Here is a 19797-nt window from a genome sequence, read left to right on the forward strand (position 1 = left end):
TACACACTCATTTCATGTCAGTAAACTGATATACATCCATTTGGTCTACTCTACATCCTCTTGAGAACTTAAGACACGCCAATAATATCATCAGCAGCTCTCCTGTAGGAAGGAGCCCTTTTCCCAAATATTATGGGGACCTGGCAGCCCTGATGGCAGCTTCCCCTTGGAGTTGACGGGTGGCCGGAGAGTTAGGGTCAATCTGCCCTGCATTGTGGGGCAGAGCACAGGACCTGGCAGGCCGGAGAAGGACTCAAGAGAATGGGGGTCGGATCCAACCCGAGCCTCTCACCCCCTTCTTCACCACAAATTCCAACCTGAGTTCTCGGGTCACCCGTGACCCTCACCCCCCCCCCTGCCCCCCTCGAACCCCAGAAGCGTGGCGCGGGACTCACCGTGACACCGGGCTGGCGCTGGAGGAGCGGCGGTTGCCGTAGGGGCTGACGGAAGAGCGCCTCCTGCTGGGGTAGGGGCTGCTGTCCCGCTCGTAGCTGGAGGAGCGGTGGCGGCTGCCGTAGGGGCTGTCGGAGCGCTGCCGGCTGCGGCGCCCCGAGTCCCGGTAGGGGCTGGGGCTCTGCGGCGGGGGGGCCCGCCGCCGGTGGTGGTGGTGGTGGTGGTGGTAGGCGTCCTCTCCGCCGTCCGGGCCGTACCCCCCGCCGGGGGGGCTGTCGTTGGCCCCCCGCTTGGGGCTGGGGGACTGCGGGGCGGCCGCCTGCTTCCTCCCGCCGCCGGCGCCGCCCCGGGACGAGGGCTTGCCCTTGGGGCTGGCCTTGTAGCTCTTGGAGGACTTGCGGCGGTCCTTCTGGGACGAGCCGCGGGACTCCCCCCGCTCCCCGCGGCGCTGTAGCTTCTCCTTGCGGGACTTGCCCGACCTGCCGCCGCCGCCGCCGCCGCCCCCGTCCTTGCTCCGCGAGGAAGAGGAGGAGGAGGCGGTGCTGGTCCCGGTCCCCAGCAGGGCCTGGGCCGCGGAGGAGGGCAGCGACGACGCCAGCTTGGCCCCCACCTCCCCCTCCAGCAGACCCAGCCTGGTGGAGCCGGGGCTGAAGGGGGCCGAGGCGGAGGCAGATGTCTTCTCCTTCCCGCTCTTCCCCGACGTCCCTTTCTCTCTGTCCCGGCTGCTCTTCTTCTTCGAGCTCCCCCCTCCTCCTCCTCCTCCTCCACCCGAGTCCTTCACTTTGTGAGGGTCCTTGGACTTCTTGCGGGGGTGCCGGTGCTTGTGGCCCCGGCTCTCCCCGGACACCCCGCCGCTGCCCCCGCCCCCTTTACCGTAGTCCGAGCCGCCGTCCAGGCGCTCCCCGCCTCGCCGGTCCACCGCCGACCTCGCCGCCGGCGGGTCCGAGAAGGTGTCGGAGTCGGAGCTGATGTCGTCATACTCCACCAGCGGCTTGATGGCGCTCACGGCTGGAGGCGCCGCAGCCGCCGCCGGGCCCAGGGTGGCGAACGCAGCGGCCGGGCCCTGGCCCAGCGCCGAGGAGGAGGAGGAGGACTCGCGGCCGTGCTTGGAGGACTTGTGCCGCCGGCGCTTGGAGGAGGAGGAGGAGGAGGAAGACGACGCGATGAGCTTCCCGTCCTTCCCCGTCACGCAGCCCGCCTGGGCGCTGGAGTGCGGCGGGAGCAGGTGCTGGAAGGCCCCGCTGTTGCTGCCGCCGCCCGCCGGCGGCTGGGGCGGCAGTGAGACGCTGGCGCTGGGATCCGGCTTCCTCCTGGTCGACCCATGTTGTCTGTCTGAACCGGGCATCCCTCACGCTAGCAGCGGCGCTTCTCCCAAATGCGGGCCTCTGCAGCCGAGGCGATGCATTAAAGGGCGAATAGTACCTAAAAAAGCACCAGGAAAAAAAAAAGATTCAATAAAAACAAAAATTCAGATCGTGTTCTCCGTCCCGAACGCTTAATCCGAGTTCATTCCGGCTAGGTCAGCGCGGCTTGGGTCCGGCGTTTTGGTTTTCCTTCAAAGGAAAGATTTTTTTACGAAGAAACAAAACGAAAAATAGACATAATAGGCGGATGAGCGTGTAGTTTCATAGCTGATTAAATCAAGCAGAGGTTTGGTTTAAATGAAGTCGTTACAATCGTGCTGTCTCTCTCCTCGTTTCTCAGTTTTACTTGTGCTGTTATTTTTTCTTTTGTAAAAACAAAAAGAAAAAAAACAACACCTCTTTTGGTTATCCCCCTCGCCCTGTAGCAGGCTTCAGGGAAGGTGCCTTGATTCCTTCAGTTTACGGTCTTGGAGTTCGGAAACAGGCATAATCCATGATGAATGGGCGATATTGTTTCACAAAACTGAAAATGAAAACTTGAACCGGTTGGTACTGTTTACATGTTCGGTTTTATATAGACAATCTTTTAATCTCTTTATATTTGATATTGGTCAGAAATGACAGTATATTCGTGTGCAGCAGATGTTCTAGTTTATTTTGAACGGCCTTGAGAGTCTAACAGGCCTGTATTGAGGGCGATGTTTGCGGATTTAGAACACCCACTGCCCCTGTTGCTAAGACGAGAGGACAGACGCCATTGTGGCTCCTTCTAGCAGGTTGAGCTTCTGTCCTCGCTCTCTCTCCCCCAAGCCGAAGCCGGAAGTCTCACTTGCTGTCAATCTTCGTCGTCACCGGGCAACAGCCTCTCCAGAGCGACGCTCCGCCCTTATCCTCTCACGGGCTGCAGTGCCACCAATTAACCTCTAGGTGGCGCGTCACGAAGAGACCGGAGAAACTCCACAGGTTGTAAAAAGTTCAAATGCACTGAGGTGCAAGTTTTTAAACGGGAACTTGTTCGCCCTTATAACAAACCATGCACAGATGTAACCAGCTCACGTGTTAATCTTTAAACGGACAGCAGAACCTCCTTGTGCTCGAAATCGTTTTATAAATTACGTAGGCTATCAATGGGTATACGTAACGTCTGCCACAACACAAAACCACGTTACTAGTAAAACACTATTTGCTTTTAGACGTCCGTAACTGATGGAACGCACAGCACAAATGTTTATTACATATAAATAATCAATTACGCAATCCATAAACACTTTGTGCTTTTAAATTAAGAAGGTACCAGAGAGAGGCGTTTTTTTAAATACGCAAACGCCGATAAAAGTCAGCTGAACTTAGATTGTACGGTACTTTCATTACATATTTATTACGCAATATTATATATATTGATGCATTATCCGTTGTGCTCTTGTCATTTAATTCTTCCTGTTCTATAGGTAAATCATTACTCTTTGAACAAAACTCTGCAGAACTTCTTGGCGCTTGTAACGCTCAGAAGACCAAGCACGTAACGTTTCCTAGTACGTTGTATTCTACACAACCAACACACCTGAAGAACAAATGAAAAGTTGAAACTACTTCAGACCGGAGACAGGTTTCAGCCACGTTTCTCGAGGTTGTTGGGGGATGCCCGGCCGGATCCCCAGTAAGAAACCAGACTGCATCGGATAGCACACGCACGGTATATCTTTGGATCTGCAGCTCCGCCTTTATTATTTTAGAACTAACAGCAGCAGCATCTGCAATGGCTTTCAACACAGATTAGATTTTATTTATAAAATCTGCCACGTCCTTATCGTCGCCGGGGGCTTCTTGAAGAAAAGTCCTTCAAAGCAGAAAAACGATTGATCCGCAGTTACAGCACCTCCACCCTCGTTTGCTCGGTCCGAGTCGCCTCCTGATGACGCCACAACCCCGCGCCCCCCCGCCCCCGGCTATCTTGTCGGAAACTCTACCCTGCGCGACGGAAGATTTTTATATTGAAAATGGCGGCGGTTTCTGGGGTTGTTATATCGGGTTGTAGCCCAGCGAGAGAACTCGGGCCCGGGGCACCGACCGTTGGGCCCCCTACGATCGGGGATCGTCCCAGGCCTGAGGAGGGGACAGGTAATGACGTGCTCACGGGGGAAATCGGGGGTCGACAGCAGATCGGCAGAGCTACAGTATCGCGTTCTCGCTGATCTGTTACTGTGGGGCGTTGAGATCTTGAGAATATTATTTAGTAATTATGAATGGAGCGCCAGGGGTTGGACCGGAGCCAGTGAAAATCACCTTTATATACCTTTTCGCCTTTTTTCGTTTTCAAAGAAAAGAGTCATTGAATTATTGAAATTGCAAAAAAATAAATAAGACGATCTCCTCCCCCTTTATGAGTTTTTGATTTCATTTTGATGTCAGGCGTGTTTGCTTTCCATTTGGATCTACGCATATCTTGGCTGATCGCTCCTCTGAGACATACCCTTAATCATAACAGTGTCATATCGTGCTGAGGTGGTCCTGAAACCCTACCTGAAAGCTCTTTGATCTGCACTTCCATAACGCTGTAAATCGCCCTGCATGCGGAGCAGGGAGTTTTGGGGTCCGTGCCAGTGGGTTGCCGCGGCTTTTACAGCTGTATGCAGTATACCTGTTGTTCTTCCTCTGAGATAACTTTGTCAGTTTTGTGTAGCCTTGTGTACCAAATGCCTAGCTGTGTGTGTTGCCCTGTTTCCTGTGGGAGTGCTCTGTGTGTGTGTTGCCTTGTTTCCTGTGGGAGTGCTCTGTGTGTGTGTTGCCCTTTTCCCTGTGGGAGTGCTCTGTGTGTGCGTGTGTTGCCTTTTCCCTGTGGGAGTGCTCTGTGTGTGCGTGTGTTGCCTTTTCCCTGTGAGAGTGCTCTGTGTGTGCGTGTGTTGCCCTGTTCCCTGGGAGAGTGTTCTGTGTGTTGCTCTGTTCCCCGTGAGAGTGCTCTGTGTGTGTGTTGCCCTGTTCCCTGGGAGAGTGCTCTGTGTGTGTGTGCGTGTGTTGCCTTTTCCCTGTGGGAGTGCTCTGTGTGTGTGTTGCCCTGTTCCCTGGGAGAGTGCTCTGTGTGTGTGTTGCCCTGTTCCCTGGGAGAGTGCTCTGTGTGTGTGTTGCCCTGTTCCCTGTGAGAGTGCTCTGTGTGTGTGTTGCCCTGTTCCCTGTGAGAGTGCTCTGTGTGTGTGTGTGTGTGTGTGTGTTGCCCTGTTCCCTGGGAGAGTGCTCTGTGTGTGTGTTGCCCTGTTCCCTGGGAGAGTGCTCTGTGTGTGTGTTGCCCTGTTCCCTGGGAGAGTGCTCTGTGTGTGTGTTGCCCTGTTCCCTGGGAGAGTGCTCTGTGTGTGTGTTGCCCTGTTCCCTGGGAGAGTGCTCTGTGTGTGTGTTGCTCTGTTCCCTGGGAGAGTGCTCTGTGTGTGTGTGTGTGTTGCCCTGTTCCCTGGGAGAGTGCTCTGTGTGTGTGTGTGTTGCTCTGTTCCCTGGGAGAGTGCTCTGTGTGTGTGTGTGTTGCCCTGTTCCCTGGGAGAGTGCTCTGTGTGTGTGTGTGTTGCCCTGTTCCCTGGGAGAGTGCTCTGTGTGTGTGTGTGTTGCCCTGTTCCCTGGGAGAGTGCTCTGTGTGTGTGTGTGTTGCCCTGTTCCCTGGGAGAGTGCTCTGTGTGTGTGTGTGTTGCCCTGTTCCCTGGGAGAGTGCTCTGTGTGTCTTCCTAACCCTGTGCCCTCTACGCCCTTCAGAGGCAGAGAAGCAGAGCAGAGTCGGTGCCCTACTGGAGAGGCTTCATGCCAAACACTGCGCCTCCCGGCCATGGCAAGAGACCAGCAAGGTTGTGCGGCAGGCTATGGTGAGTGAGGGAGAGGAGGGTGGAGCTCACAAAGGCACCAGGACATGCGGGGGGGCAGAGAGAGGGCACCAGAGCAGACCTGCCCCCTTCCTGGGAGGAAACCATTATTTCAAGTCAATCTTCAAAGAAGAGAAAGGCCAGGCTAGATGTGTGTCTTTCCTCCAGAGCTCACTGCTCAATGTGGACTGTCGCATCAATCATGTACTGAAGATTGGATCAAATATTCTCTCTGTTAATGAATTTAGATCTAAAGGGATTTAGTCAGGATAGACAAACTCTTGACAACATTAGACATTCTCTTCACATTACAAAACACCAGTGCTCAAAAGATAAGAGCAATTTTGGTTAGTCTGGACGAGTATTAGTATAATTATATTATATATATTACAGTTTGTACAGTTATTAGATTGTGGTTAGCCAGTTTCTTTTTGAGGCCCTCCTGGAGAAATATGGTTGTATATGGATATAAACTAGACGTTGAAAAAGCAAAAGTTGTATCTTAGAATTCAGATCAAATAAGAGAAACTTGTGAGAGCAGGAGCAGGGAGAGAGAAGAGGGATGGGGCAGGATGGGGAGAGCAGTGTGGGGGAGATAGAGGGCTCAGCACCCGCTGCTCTTGGGGGGGTCAGCCCGAAATGTTGGGAGGACTTGGTACAGAAGGGCGAAGGTCATGCTAGTGCAGTCAGGGGGTGTGTATTACAGGGGTGTTGTGTGCATTTTAATAGGCCTTCAATCTCTCTTTCTCCCGCCACCCAGGAGAAGCGCAATGTGTTGAATGCTGGGGGACACCAGCTCCTGCTCACCTGTCTGGAGACGCTGCAGAGAGCCCTGAAAGGTGAGGGGATTGGGGTGTGGGGGAGGGCTGATTGTGTGGAGCTGATCAGGGCAGCGGTACAAGTTACCACACAGCTGGCATTGCACAGAACAGTGCCCAGAAGCGGGCCCTGGCAGGGCGTGGTGGGTCAAGCAGAGTGCACCTGTGTGAATTCCTTCATCTGCCATCTCAGAATTCCTTCTTTCCAAGCTTATGATAGTTAAAGAGTTTTGAAAAAGATGTTTATATCTCTGGAATTCTACAGAGCTGTACAGGAGGTATTCAGACTTGCCAAGGAAATGCAGTCCGTTAGTCACACCACACGCTGTGAAGGAGGGGACAGCCCAGCACTGGCAGACTCCCTTTACCTTCTATAGCTCTGCATCTCTTCCCAGTGAGGTCCAGGTAAAATCTGGGTGCCTGGACTGGAAAAGAACCGCTCGATGTTAGCCTTCTCCGGGCGAGAGTGGGTTTGCTATCGGGGAAGGAAGAATGGGCAGAGGTGACGAACTGATCCGGGGGTCGGGGTGGGCTGGTGTGAGGCAGGTCAGCTGCTGCCCCACGTTCTCTCTGCTCCGCCGAGCCTCAGTAACCCAGCCTCTCCCTCTCCCGGCTTCTCTCGTCCTCCCAGTGTCCTCTCTGCCCGCCATGACAGACCGCCTGGAGTCGATCGCTCGGCAGAACGGGTAAGCCGCGCGCCGCCCTGGCACAGCTGGGCTTTCGTGCAGAGTGAAACGATGAATCCACAGTAGTTTTCACCGCCGACAGCAGAGGCAACTTAGTCTTAGATGGACAATCTATTTGCTCTGATAACAATACATTTGAAATGTCAAGCTTTCACACCTTTTGTGTAATAAAAGTAAGGTTATGCGGATAGTAATTGGAAGGTATAATGTATGTTGGCATGTGCCACAGCTTGGATAAGCTCCCACACCACGCTGGGTAGGCTGTGCTGGCTCACCTGGGTTCGAATTTAGCCTTGGTTTGGCGCATCATTGCTAAAGGTGGCAGTAGTCTTCTAATCGATATGAATGACGATCAAATGAATGATGATTTTCATTTACCTAGATCTTTAGTTGCAAAAAATCGGTTTTGCTACATGGAAGCGTTGCGTTTTAATTTGTGGCATGCTTGAAACTCCTAAGCAGAGAAAGAGAATGAACGGTGACCCTTTAGGCACTGAGCAGAGCCCCCCAAATCGGGGCACAGATGCACCATGAAACGGGGACCATGCGGTGCCGGTGGCATGCCCAGACCACGGCCAAGGTGCTCTTTCTCTGCCAGCGTTCTCCCCCTCCTCCCCCGTCTCGTATCTGATGCCCGTCTGCTTGTCCCTCAGGCTGGGTTCCCACCTGAGCCCCTCGGGGACAGAGTGCTACATCACCTCGGACATGTTCTACGTGGAGGTGCAGCTGGACTCGGGGGGGCAGCTGGTGGATGTCAAGGTGGCGCATCATGGGGAGAACCCCGCGGTGAGTTGGGGGGGTGTGGGGGGGCGTCTGTTCTTTCGCTGACCGTTGAGGACGGGCCGGCCAGTCGCACGCCCCCTGGCTGATAATGCAGCGTCCAGTGGAGAGAGGAGATGCAGCTCGAGAGCCTCAGGGAGGGAAAGAGAGGTGCCGACGTGCCCTTCTAGAGTGCTCAGAGATTTGTCTCGCAGTGGAAACTGGGCGCAGCAGACTGGCCAGGTTTTATTGGTGAACCTGCTGCTAATGGACTGATGTTCTTCTGTCTCTCTCTTTCGTGTTTCAGAGCTGCCCAGAGTTGGTCCAGCACCTCAGGTAAGCACTGCCTTAGCACAACACTGGGCAACAGTGAGCAACACTGCGACTCACTGCATGATGCTTCCCTTTTCTATGGGAGTCTGGAACAAGCTACCCAGCCATGCGGTTGAAGCCGATACTTTGGCTTCATTCAGGAAACAGAATGATTGACTGGATGAGATCCTGGGTTCAGTTAACTGACTACAAACTATGAAGTGTCCTGAATGGCAATGATTTTCATAACTTCTGCAGTTCAGTCAGTCAGTGTAAAAAGTCAGGAGTTATTTTTTTACAAATGTGGAATCTCCAATGATCTGTTTTGTTTTGTACTCGCTCAGCTTGGAACATCTGATTGCTTTGAAACTTGCCTCTCCATACGAAGAATATATCCATATATTCAGCGATTAAAGACTGGTTCAAAATATAGCCTTTTTTCTTCCATCCTCATTTTCCTCTTATATGATTTTTCGCCTTTTCCTGTAATCGGAATGTGCAGACCCTGTCTGGTGGGGGCCTGCGGTATTTTCTTCATCACAACTTACACAGAATGTACTCCTCACCCTTTTTCCATTTGAAACAGCCTTTCGGTTCCCTAAACAAATTGTTTGTCCCTCCCAACAGGGAGAGGAATTTCGAAGAGTTTTCCAAGCACCTGAAGGGTCTGGTGAACCTGTATAAGCTTCCTGGAGACAAGTAAGTGTGTTCAGCCATCATACTCCCAGCAGCAGGCCATGTCTGCCTGCCTGCACACCTGTGGCTTACAGGACCACTGCCTTCCTTGTACTGGGTGCTACCTGTGCACTAACCAGTGTGACCTGTACCTGGGCCACAGAGTCTGTACCTGCATGTATGTGTTTTCAACTCATTTCAAAAGGGTTTTGCATCCAACTCATTTTAATCTCCCATTTTCTCTCTTTTTCTTTTTTCCTTTCCTTACTCTCTGTTCCTATCTCTCCTTCTCCTTCAATCGTTTCTCATTTTGCTTTCCTCTCTCTAAATCCCTCTCCACACTCTCACTCCCTATATACCTCCTTTTTCAATCCCTCCACGATATACCACCTCCCCCTTCCTCCCTGATCTTTCTCCCAATCCCTCCTCAATCTCTCCCACTGCAGCAAGCTGAAGACAAAGATGTACCTTGCCCTGCAGTCTCTTGAAATGGACCTCACCAAGATGATGCACATGTTCAGGTGAGGCTTCTGTGCGGAGGAGGTGCTGGTCAGCCAGCCTTTGCAAGATTATGCAAGCCTGCAATAATATCACACGAGCACCTAAATCGCCCTGCAGCTCACAGCTGGCAACCCACTGAAGCTCACCAGGTGTGAGCCTAGCCAGTACCTGGATGGGAGACTCCTGGGAGAGCTGAGACTGCTGCTGGAAAAGGTGTTAGTGGGACTTGTAGGGGGCACTCACCCTGTGATCTGTGTGGGTCCTAATGCCCTAGTAAAGTGACAGGGACACTCTACTGCAAATAAGGTGCCTTAATTTGGATGAGACCTAAAACTGAGGTCCTGGCTCTCTGTGGTCATTAAATGCCAGGGTGTTTCTTGAAAGGAGTAGGGGTGTTGCCCCGGAGTCCTGGACAAATTTCCCCCTGGCCTTTACCAATCATGGTCTCCTTATAATCCCTAGCCTTCATCACTCTGTTCTCCTCCCCACTGAGAGCTGGTGTGTGGTGAGCATACTGGCACACTCTGGCTGCTGTGTCACGTTGTTGAATATTGTGTGTTCCAGTGTTCTCCCTCTTCTCTCCATGTTGCAGGTTAGCCACTAACGCCAACACTGTGGAGACCATCCTGCACGGCAGCGTGGGATTGGTGACTGCCCGGAGTGGAGGTACACAGCACACAATTGAACCACAGCTACTGATGCACACGTTCACAGTGGGCACGTTCTGATCTGAGCACCGGAGATGACACAACTAGCTATAAGCGGATAACCCAGTAGGGACAAAGAACTAGAGCTGTCCTACTGATGCTCTAGTTATACCTGAAACATCACCGTGGCCCAGACCTGGTGCTGACTTGTTGTCCTCTTTCTGTACAGGGCACCTCGTCACTCTGCAGTGCTATGTGTCGCCCTATGATGTGTTTGAGGAGGAGACCGGTGCTCTGCTGAACCTTACCGACTCCAACGGTCAGACTCCAAAAGCCTCTGACTGACACGCTCCCTCTGAACTCCAGAACTCCGCACGCCCTTTGTCCTTTCGATTCTCAAAACTGCATCCTGCCTCTAAACCCTTGCATCCTGAATGCTTCCTGCCCATAAATCCTAAAGGCCTGACTCCTACCTATAAATATAATCCTGACTGACTGCTGTCTTTTGACCTCATTCATGTAACTAGATCTAGCTCTTTTCCTTAACCGGACTGTGACAGGCCCAGCTGCTACATGTTGGTCTTGAAGGGCTGTAGCCAATCAGAGCTCTTAAGCCTACCCTAAGGTAACTCCCTGCCCTCTGTCTGCAGAGACTTTTAGGTTGGCTATCGGTTTGGAAACTCTTACGTTTTGTTTTGACATTTAGCATCTCCAATTACTTTCTGGTAATTGGAATCGACAGATGTGTCTCATGTAGGCAAAGTAAGAAAGAGCAGACCCCTCAAGCCACGGATCATGTGACACATGTGCTACCGGCTCCACAGCTGCTAACAGGAGAGTTATCTCTGACTGGATGAGGGGCACATCCTTCCCTGACATCACTGCTAGGCTGCAGGCACCTGGCAGAGGTTGCTGTTTGCAGGGACACTGAGAGTCCCAGCTGATGAACCCTAGCCCCAGCCCCCTGGAGTGACTGGAACGACTGCTGCTTGTGTCCTTTTGGGTAGAAGTATAAACCAGTGCCTTCCGGCTCACAGTCTTGTCTCGCTCACCCTGTGTCTGTCTGTCTCCCGCAGTGCCGCGCAACCTGGGCGTGGGCGTCTCCGTGACGATCGAGGGGACCTCCTCCGTGTACAAGCTGCCCATCGCCCCTCTCATCACCGGCACCCACCCAGTGGACAACAAGGGGTGGGTCTGTCTAGGTGTCCGTCGGCACGGAGACACTCGGCTGAGCTCTGCAACCCCGCGTGTCGGGGTCAAGCCTGGCGCGCGCTGTCAGTCCGGTGTGGGTTCACGGCTGGCACAGCGCCACTGGGGGGGAGCGCTGGGGTTTGTCAGCCAAGGCTCTGCGCTTCCTGGAGCACCAAGTCTTGTAAGAGCCACTGGTGACTGTGCAAACTGAGTGGGTATGCAAGGTAAAGCAATTCTTGCACCTGTGGGCAAAGAGGGAGAGGCATTTTAATCAACGGGTTGCAATGCCTACTTTCCAGTTCTCGTTGCTCCGCGGATGTGAGCGGGCCTGTCCCTGCTGGAGTGTGGCAGGTGTGAACATCTTGTCGCAGGACCACCCTCACTGTCGCCCTCTCTCCTGCCCTCCTCAGGACTCCCTCCTTCTCCTCCGTCACCAACTCCAACTGCGTGGACCTGCCCGCCTGCTTCTTCCTCAAGCTGCGGCGGCCCCTGCCCTTCTCCCTGTCCTTCATCCACAGGATGGGCAACGCCACCGGTGAGCCTGGCCTGGGGAGGGGGTGGGGACACCACACGGCCAGCATTGGGGCAGCAGCCAGGTTCCCTGTGCCCCCGCTCCAGCCCTTTGACCTTTTGTGATTGTCCGTGCAAATTTCCTTCCTCTCGAGTGAGGTTAGAGCCTTCTGCTTCTGCAGCAGAAGAGCACCATGGGCACTAGCAGGCCAGGGCAGTGTTCTTGCCTCACAGATTGATACAAGTTACAGACACATGCCAGGCTTGGGGGGGGGGGGTGCCCTTGGGAAAAGTGCTGTTGATTCCAGTTAAAGTGGCATACTGGGAGGGATTTTTGGCCTGGTGGTGTGGGTGTAAGACCGCAGGCATGAGAATGAACATCAGCCTAAGCACCACTTCCCAGTGAGGTCTGGCTGCCAAGCAGTGCCGGATTTCACAGTGCCTAGGGCCTACGAAATTGTTAGGGCCTACGAAGAAGGGAAACACCTAGTGACCAACGAAAAACAAGCTGAAACAGCATACCTGCGATCAACTCTAAGTGCTCCAAATCAATAATCACACGCTATCTAGCAGCTGTTCTAGAAACCTGAAGTATCGAAGTGATGGTCGCTCGACTCCCCCCATCAATCACGTGGTTTGGCATAAGAATAGTTTGAAGTGCATCGTGTCAATAGACGTGATTCAATTTAATTCAATTTTAATTAATCATAGTGAGAGTGCCTAGGGCTGAAGAACAGCCATGCTGTTCGCTGGGATCCTTCAAGCAGGGTCTGAGTGAGGCTCTCGGATCACTAGATGGGATGAATGTGAGGTTTGGGAGAGCAGCTAGACTCCAGCAGGAGAAAACAGACGTCGATCAGGTGGAACGGAGGCCTCCTCCGACTCCCCTATGCTGGTGGAGTGAGAGTGATCGGCTCTAGGTGCTGGCCTGGGGGCTCTGGCGCCGCCCCGGTGGTAACCTTTTTCCTGTTCCCCCACCCCCCTCTGTGCTCCACAGGGATCCCCCTGTTCGAGACAGCCCCACCTCTGGCGCCCCTCTATGAGCTCATCACCCAGAGCCAGCTACAGGAGGAGGGGGGGGGCGCCCTGCCCCCCCTCGCTCACAACATGCGCTTCTATGCAGTGGGTATAACTGTGTGCTCGCCCGTCTGTGTCTGTGTGTGGGGCTGGGGCTGTGTTTTTCTCTCAAGCCTTGTACAGTGGTGTTTCAAAATAGCTCTTTACCCGGCCATTTGCCTGTGCCGATTTCTGTCCTTGCCCTCTTGATTTTATTGGTTTGGTGTGAACTTTACCCAGCTGTCATCCTTGTCTGCTCCTTGCTCACTCTCCCTCCTCCCTTTCGTGCTTCAGTCTCTGCCTGGGCAGCAGCACTGTTACTTCCTGAACCGGGACGCCCCTGTGCAGGACGGGAGGTGCCTGCAGGGGGCGCTGGTGACCAAGGTCCCGTTCCGCCACCCAGCCCAAGTCCCCGCCCTGCTGGACATCATCAGGCACCAGGCGGCCTACAACACGCTCATTGGGAGCTGTGTAAAGCGCACAGTCCTCAAGGAAGGTGGGTACCCCCTTCTCTCACACTGCACCCAGCTGTCCTTTAAGAACCTAGCTCTGCAGTGCCTTAGTGTCCCAGTCTCAAGCCTGCGTCTCTCAGATTCACTTTTCATGCACTTTCTCTCTCAGTTCAGTTCACTTCATTGCCGTGAGTGATGAGTATCTGTACTGCCGAACCCAAGTACAGTTTACAGTTGTAATCAGAACAGATTCTATTTATTAGGAAAACCTGAGAGTGAAACAATGCCGATTACACACATTCTGCTACAGGGAAGTTTAAAGTAGATCAGATTAATTCATTAAAAGTAAAAGCACTATGATTAGATTACAAGTAATGACTAAAAATGAAGTGAAATATTTTCCAACGAGACAGACGTTCTCCACTTCACAGATGTTTCTCCCGGTCTCCCTGCTCTGTCTCCACTCTCACTCCCTCTCGCTTTCTCTCTCTCGCTCAGACACCCCGGGGCTGCTGCAGTTTGAGGTGTGTCCCCTGACGGACTCCAGTTTCAGCGTGTCCTTCCAGCACCCTGTCAACGAGTCCCTGGTCTGCGGTAAGAAAGAACATTTACCTTCCCCACCTCCCCAAAACCCTCGCTCCTCTCCCCCGTCTCCCTGCGGTCGTATGGTCGTGCACATAGTCAAGGCCTGCAAAAGCTCGTACATATTGGATTATTTTGGCTGCCTTTTATTAAAACTGCTCCAAAACCAGCTCATTTTTCCCTTCAACTAATTGTTCAACTAAGTGGGAGAATAAATCTAGTGGCCAACTGGGCTGTAATTGTAATGGCTGGACTTCAGCAGCCATTTTATCAAGAACGGTCTAATTGATCACCTGTTTTTTGCTGGATGTGCTTACCTGTCTCTCTGCTGCCCCCCAGTGGTAATGGAGGTGCTGGACTCACGCCAGGTCTCCTGTAAGCTGTACAAAGGCCTGTCGGACGCTCTCATCTGCACTGATGACTTCATCACCAAGGTGGTTCAGAGGTACGAGCCGATTCTGGCGTGTTTGTCAGCTTGGGCCTTTCAGTGTTTGCAAGCCCTGCATAAATACTGAAATTGTGTTGGATATCAGATCTAAACAAAATGAAGGGTGTGAAGTTAAAAACCTCAAAGCTGTTTCATCCAAACTAATAAAATTGCCTGGCTTTCAGAATTCTGTACTGTTTTTCTGTTGCAGAGTTTTGGAAAGCAGCTTGACCTTTTTTTGGTTCTTCATTTTGCTGACCTGCCTTTTTTCCCTTATCCCCCCCCCCTCCAAAAAAAAAACCCTTTCCAGGTGCATGTCGATCCCGGTGACCATGCGTGCCATCCGGCGGAAGGCAGAGACCATCCAAGCCGACACCCCGGCGCTATCCCTGATCGCGGAGACGGTGGAGGACATGGTGAAGAAGAATCTGCCCCCCGCGGGCAGCCCTGGGTACGGCATGGGCACAGGAGGGGGAGGCAATCTGATGGGCATCCCTGGGGTCGGAGGGGGCAACACGCCCACAGGCGGAGGGGGCAGCAGCGCTGGGGCAGCAGGGGGAGGAGGAGGAGCTGGAGCCTCCTTCCCGGGCCCCATTAGCACCCTTTTCGGGATGGGCCTGGCGCTCAAGGAGAGACACGAGGGCCGGGGGCCCGGGGGAGAGCCGATGAGCCAGGCCGGGGGGGCCCAGCAGCAGCAGGCGCCGCTGCAGCAGCCGGCACAGCAGGGCCACGGGGACGATTTCAGCAAAGTGACCCAGAACCCCATCCTCACCAGCCTGCTGCAGATCACGGGCAACGTGGGCTCCAGCCCCACCCAGGCGCCCCCGGCCGCGGGCCACCAGCCTCACCACACCCCGCCGCCGGCCTCCTCGCCGGCCAGCAACACCAAGAACCACCCCATGCTGATGAACCTGCTGAAGGACAACCCCTCCCAGGACTTCTCCAGCCTCTACAGCTCCAGCCCCCTGGAGAGGCAGAACTCCTCCGGCTCGCCGCGCACCGACATCATGGGCGGGGGCTCGTGCGGGGGGGGCGGCGGCGTTAGCGGCGGCAAGACCAAGAAGAAGCGCCAGCGCAACCCCGACAAGGCCGGCGGGATGGGGGGCGCCATGGGCCTGAAGCCACAGGGCTCCCTGCCGCTGGCACTCCAGCACCACCAGCACCACCAGTTGGAGGACGACTTCCACCGGGAGCTCTTCTCCATGGACGTGGACGCCTCCCAGAACCCCATCTTCGACGTCAACCTCCCCGGGGACGGACTGGACACCCCCCACAGCATCACGCCGGCCCCCAGCCAGTGCGGCACCCCGCCCACGGGCCCGGGGGTGCCGTATCTCTCCCAGGGGCCCCCCCAGTCTCAATCCCAGCAGCAGCAGCAGCAGCAGCAGCAGCAGGTGGCGCCATCCCAGCCCCTCCCATCGGGCCCCAGCAGGATGGTGCGCCTCTCCAGCTCCGACAGCATCGGCGCCGACATCAACGAGATCCTGTCGGACATCCCCGAGCAGGCCGGCAAGATGGCCGCCGGGGGGGGCGGGGGTCACGGGCCGCACCATCACGGCCTGGGCGGGGGTGACGACGGGGGAGCCCTGGGCACCCCCATCCGGGACTCCTCCAGCTCGGGGCAGGGGAGCGCCGTGTTCGAGGCCGACCTGTTCAGCGCCGGCAGCAACGAGAATCCCTTCACCGACCCCGTGGACCTGATCGCCGACGCCGCGACGGCCGCCACGCCCAACAGCGACTCCTCCTCCAATAACTTCTTCCCCGACACCGTGGATTTCAACCCCGAGCTGCTGGCGGGTCCGGGCTTCCCCCAGGCCTACTTCGAGGACAGTTCCCCCAGCGCCGACGGCGACCTGGATCTGGTGAAGGGGTTCGGGGGGGGCAGCCAGCAGCACACCCCGGCGGGTACCCCCCAGAACCCCACGCCCCACGGCCGCAGCACGCCCGACCCCTCCATGAAGGACCCCTTCGAGATGAGCATGGTTTTCGGGGGCAGCGGGGGAGGGGGAAAGCCCCTCCTGGGGGGGCCCTTGCCGGCTCCGGATCTGGCCGACTCCCACTCCGGTGGGGGGCAGAGCCCCCTGATGATGATGGGGATGGGAGGCGGGGGGGGCAGCGATTTCAAAAGCGACGCCAAGGCGAAGCAGCAGCAGCTGATGCGAGGGGGGGGCAAGGAGGGGAACGGGGGAGGAGGAGGAGGGGGGGGGTCTGGATTGGGCGGGGCGTCGGGGGGCTCCTCCGAAGGGAAGCAGGGCAAGCGCAGCCGGACCCCCTCCAGCGACGGCAAGTCCAAGGATAAGCCACCCAAGCGCAAGAAGCTGGACCCTGAGGGTAAATCCCCCTCTCACAGCTCGGGGGGTCGGCCCTACACCCCCCCCAGCGGGATTGGGGGTTCGGGGGGAGGATCCATGGGGGCAGGCGGGGGATCCAAGTCTCCAGGCAGCTCAGGTCGTTCCCAAACCCCTCCGGGGGGCGCCACACCCCCCATCCCCAAGATCACCATCCAGATCCCGAAGGGCACGCTGACTGGCGGGAAGACCTCCTCCCACGGGGGGTACACCTCCAGCAGCTCGGCCGGGGGGGGCGGCGGGGGGGCAGCAGGAGGCGGGGGCAGCAAGAGCCACCACTCCCACTCCTCCTCCTCTTCCTCCTCTTCGGGGAAGATGAAGGGCAGCAAATCGGACGGGTCTCTGGGGCAGGGGGGCGGGTCCAAGCCGGGCGGCGGCGGCGGCGGAGGAGGAGGTGGCGGGGGGGGCAGCGGGGGGGGCGGCTCACAGTCGAAGGGCTCATCCCAGGGCATGGGAGGGGGGAAGCCGGGCTCCTCGCCCATCACCAAGCACGGGCTGGCAGGGGCCGGGGTGGTGGCAGGCGGCGGGGTAGGAGGGGGGGCCAAGATGAAACCCCAGGGGGGGAAGCCACCGGCGTCTCTCATCAACCCCAACATCAAGCCCAACATCTCCCCCTCGCACTCCCGCGGTGTGGGGGCCCCCGACAAGCTCTCCTCCCCCATGAAGCTCCAGCAGCAGCAGGTCCCAGGCACCCCTCCCTCCTCCAAGGCCAAGTCCCCCATGGGCTCGGGGGGCGGAGGGCTGGGCAGCGGATCCAAGACTTCCTCCGGCAGCGGGATGGGACCACAGAAGCAGCAGATGGGGGGCACCTCGTCGTCGGGCTCCTCGTCGTCTTCCTCCAGTTCCTCCTCCTCCTCCAGCTCCTCCTCTTCCTCCTCCAGCTCCTCGTCCTTCTCCGCCGGCTCCCAGTCCCAGTACGGGGGTGGTGGGGGTGGGGGAGGAGGGGGAGGAGGGAACAACAACCCCAACGCCAAAGGCAAGTCTCCCAGCCGCAACAAGAAGCCCTCCCTCACTGCGGTCATTGACAAGCTGAAGCACGGGGTGGGCACCGGCGGGGTCGGGGGCGAGGAGGGGGGGGAGGGGGGCTGCGGGGGGGCCGGGGGGCTGCCTCCGAATATCGGTCCTCCCTCCTCCAAGCACGGGGGCGAATACATGAGCAAGCGGGACAAAGGGGACAAGGAGAGCAAGTCCAAGGTGTCCATGTCCGGAGTGGGGTCAGGCGACAAGAAGGCGCTGGACTCCAAGAGTGGGGTGGTGAGCAGCACCGGGGTGGCCAAGATCATCATCAGCAAGCCGGACGGGGGTTCCCCCAGCATCAAGGCCAAGGTGACCCTGCAGAAACCGGGCGAGGGCTCGGGGGAAGCCATGAGGTCCCAGCTCTCCGGCCCCAAGGCCTACGGCTCGCCCCTCTTCAGCGCCTCCACCCCCAAGCACGACCGCTGCTCCCCCAGCCACGGCCGCTCGCCCGGCTACACCCCCCTGAACCCCGACAGCGAGAGCGAGTCCGGCAGCAGCTCCGTGGCCGAGAAGTCCCATCAGAACAGCCCCAGCTCGGACGACGACCAGGCGCTGCGCCCCCTGCAGCCCCCCCATGAGTACATGAGCTCCATGCCCATCAGCTCTGGGGAGAAGCACAAGAAGCACAAGAAGGAGAAGAAGAAACAGAAGGAGAGGGAGCGAGAGAGGGAGCGGGACCGAGACAAGGAGAAGAAGAAGTCCTCTTCCTCTTGCTCCACCTCTTCCTCGCACCCCTTGAAAGCAGACAGCTGGTCCCGCTCCCCCATCGCGGCCCCAGACCCCTCGCTGTCCCTCCTGGGGTCCGACCGGCCAGCCCGGCCCAGCCCGGCCTATTTGCGGACAGAGGATGATGACCTCATGGACTCTGCCCTCACTGGCAACCTGGATTCTTTCAAATAGGTGGGGAGCCTGTTCCCCTGGGAGGCTGCTCTCCAGTGCGGGGGAAAGGGAACTCGGCCAATCTGACACGCGCTCAAATCGATTGTGAGCCAAACGGAAGCCCTTCTCGAGCAACAAGGGGGAGAGAGTTTGCCTGTTCTTGCAACACCACGTCGGATGGAGTTTGGGCAGCCTGGAGCTACTTCTCTAAGGAAGCAGTGTAGTCCAAGGACCTTTCTTGACAATTGAAGATGGTGGCCTTTGGGGGGAAGAAAAGGTGTCTTATCAACAGGGGGTTTGTGACTGAAATCTTTTAAGACAGTATACAGTGTAGGCAGTTATTGGAATTGTGTAACAGTGGAAATGAAGCAGTGTCGAGGAAGAGGATGGTGATCTTCGCAAGTCTTTGAAATCGAATTCCTTCTTGTGTTCTGTTCGGAAAGTGGTTTGCATCCAGTTGGCAGAAGTGTGTGACTGAAGTTGTTTCTTCTGCTTTGTAATTTAGTTGTAGGACTGCTCCTTCACTGAAAAGTGAAACATCCAACTGGTTTCATTTACCGCTGCTTGAAATCAGCTGCATAAAAAAAGATGGTGTTTTTATTTCGAGGGCTGTTGTCAACCGTTTTATCTGCATTTTGAAAACACACTTAATATGGATGGTTGAATGCTAAAGTTTAAGATCTTGGCTTTGCACCAAGCAGATTTTACTCCTAAACATTTTCTTTAGCTTGCTCTTTTGTTTTTTTTACCTTGTCCAAAACAATAAGTGCAAATAATTTCATGGAACCTCGTGTGGATAAAAAGCTCTGTATTCCCGAATAATGTGGCGTCTACAAAAGTCAGCTTTACCATTTTATTGTATTTAAAAAAAAATACTGTATATACATAAAACCATAAAGCTTTTACATTTTAATATGTTCCATTAAAACATTTTAATGATTTTACACTTGCGCAGAATGATTTGGCTGAAAATGTGCAGTTTTTAAAACACAAAGGTTATATTTGATTTTATAAAACAAAGGGAGTTGATATGCCAATTTTAATAAACATTTCTTTGTGAAAATTACAAAACGTGTTTTGATTTTTTATCCTGTAACAATTACAAAATATCAACCAGCTGGGGAATAACCTTAGGGTAATGTGTTCTTTCTCAACAAGAAATGATTCTAAGTTTCAGAAACCTAAATTAGGAACACAGGGAAGGGTTAGATTAACTGTTCGAGGTGTGATAAGCCTGTCTTTTGTTAGAGTAGGATCCCCCCTACATTAGAGAAAAGGGGCTTTGTTAAAATAGACTAGAGGATATACATTTAATTAATTAAATATTTCAGGTTGATCAACTGT

General features: G+C 55.2%; 2 protein-coding genes across 3 annotated transcripts in view; one reads left to right on the top strand and one right to left on the bottom strand.

Moving 5' to 3' along the window:
- The window catches only part of cdk12 (cyclin dependent kinase 12), a 30027-nt gene extending 27427 nt beyond the window's left edge, over positions 1-2600 (bottom strand). Inside the window, exons 1-2 of one of the 2 annotated variants that reach the window (XM_088622583.1) lie at positions 2481-2600; positions 396-1815 (exon numbers count right to left, since the gene is read on the bottom strand). In XM_088622583.1, the coding sequence (XP_088478709.1) occupies positions 396-1738 (1343 nt within the window). In that variant the 5' untranslated portion in view covers positions 1739-1815; positions 2481-2600. Of the gene's footprint in view, positions 1-395; positions 1816-2153 lie in introns of both variants that reach the window. The other variant, XM_088622582.1, reaches the window with a different exon arrangement.
- Positions 2601-3652: 1052 nt separating this feature from the next.
- On the top strand, positions 3653-19524 carry med1 (mediator complex subunit 1). The gene is made up of 17 exons (XM_088622581.1): positions 3653-3875; positions 5490-5596; positions 6354-6432; positions 7043-7097; positions 7751-7883; positions 8164-8192; positions 8796-8867; positions 9290-9364; positions 9937-10010; positions 10221-10310; positions 11068-11179; positions 11593-11717; positions 12690-12814; positions 13043-13244; positions 13699-13794; positions 14122-14227; positions 14520-19524. Exons 1-17 carry the CDS (start codon positions 3755-3757, stop codon positions 18472-18474), a joined length of 5556 nt encoding a protein of 1851 aa, XP_088478707.1. The 5' UTR covers positions 3653-3754; the 3' UTR covers positions 18475-19524.
- Positions 19525-19797: the final 273 nt, after the last annotated feature.

This window comes from Lepisosteus platostomus, chromosome 28 (genome assembly GCF_059453375.1).
Source record: "Lepisosteus platostomus isolate fLepPlt1 chromosome 28, fLepPlt1.hap1, whole genome shotgun sequence".
NCBI classification, from domain to species: domain Eukaryota; kingdom Metazoa; phylum Chordata; class Actinopteri; order Semionotiformes; family Lepisosteidae; genus Lepisosteus; species Lepisosteus platostomus.

Excerpts from the sequence above, each read along its gene's own strand:
- med1 (XM_088622581.1), top strand. The coding sequence starts at position 3,755 with ATGGCGGCGGTTTCTGGGGTTGTTATATCGGGTTGTAGCCCAGCGAGA. Across the intron at positions 7,884-8,163 it reads ATCATGGGGAGAACCCCGCG|AGCTGCCCAGAGTTGGTCCA; the intron begins GTGAGTTGGGGG and ends TTCGTGTTTCAG. Across the intron at positions 9,365-9,936 it reads AAGATGATGCACATGTTCAG|GTTAGCCACTAACGCCAACA; the intron begins GTGAGGCTTCTG and ends TCCATGTTGCAG.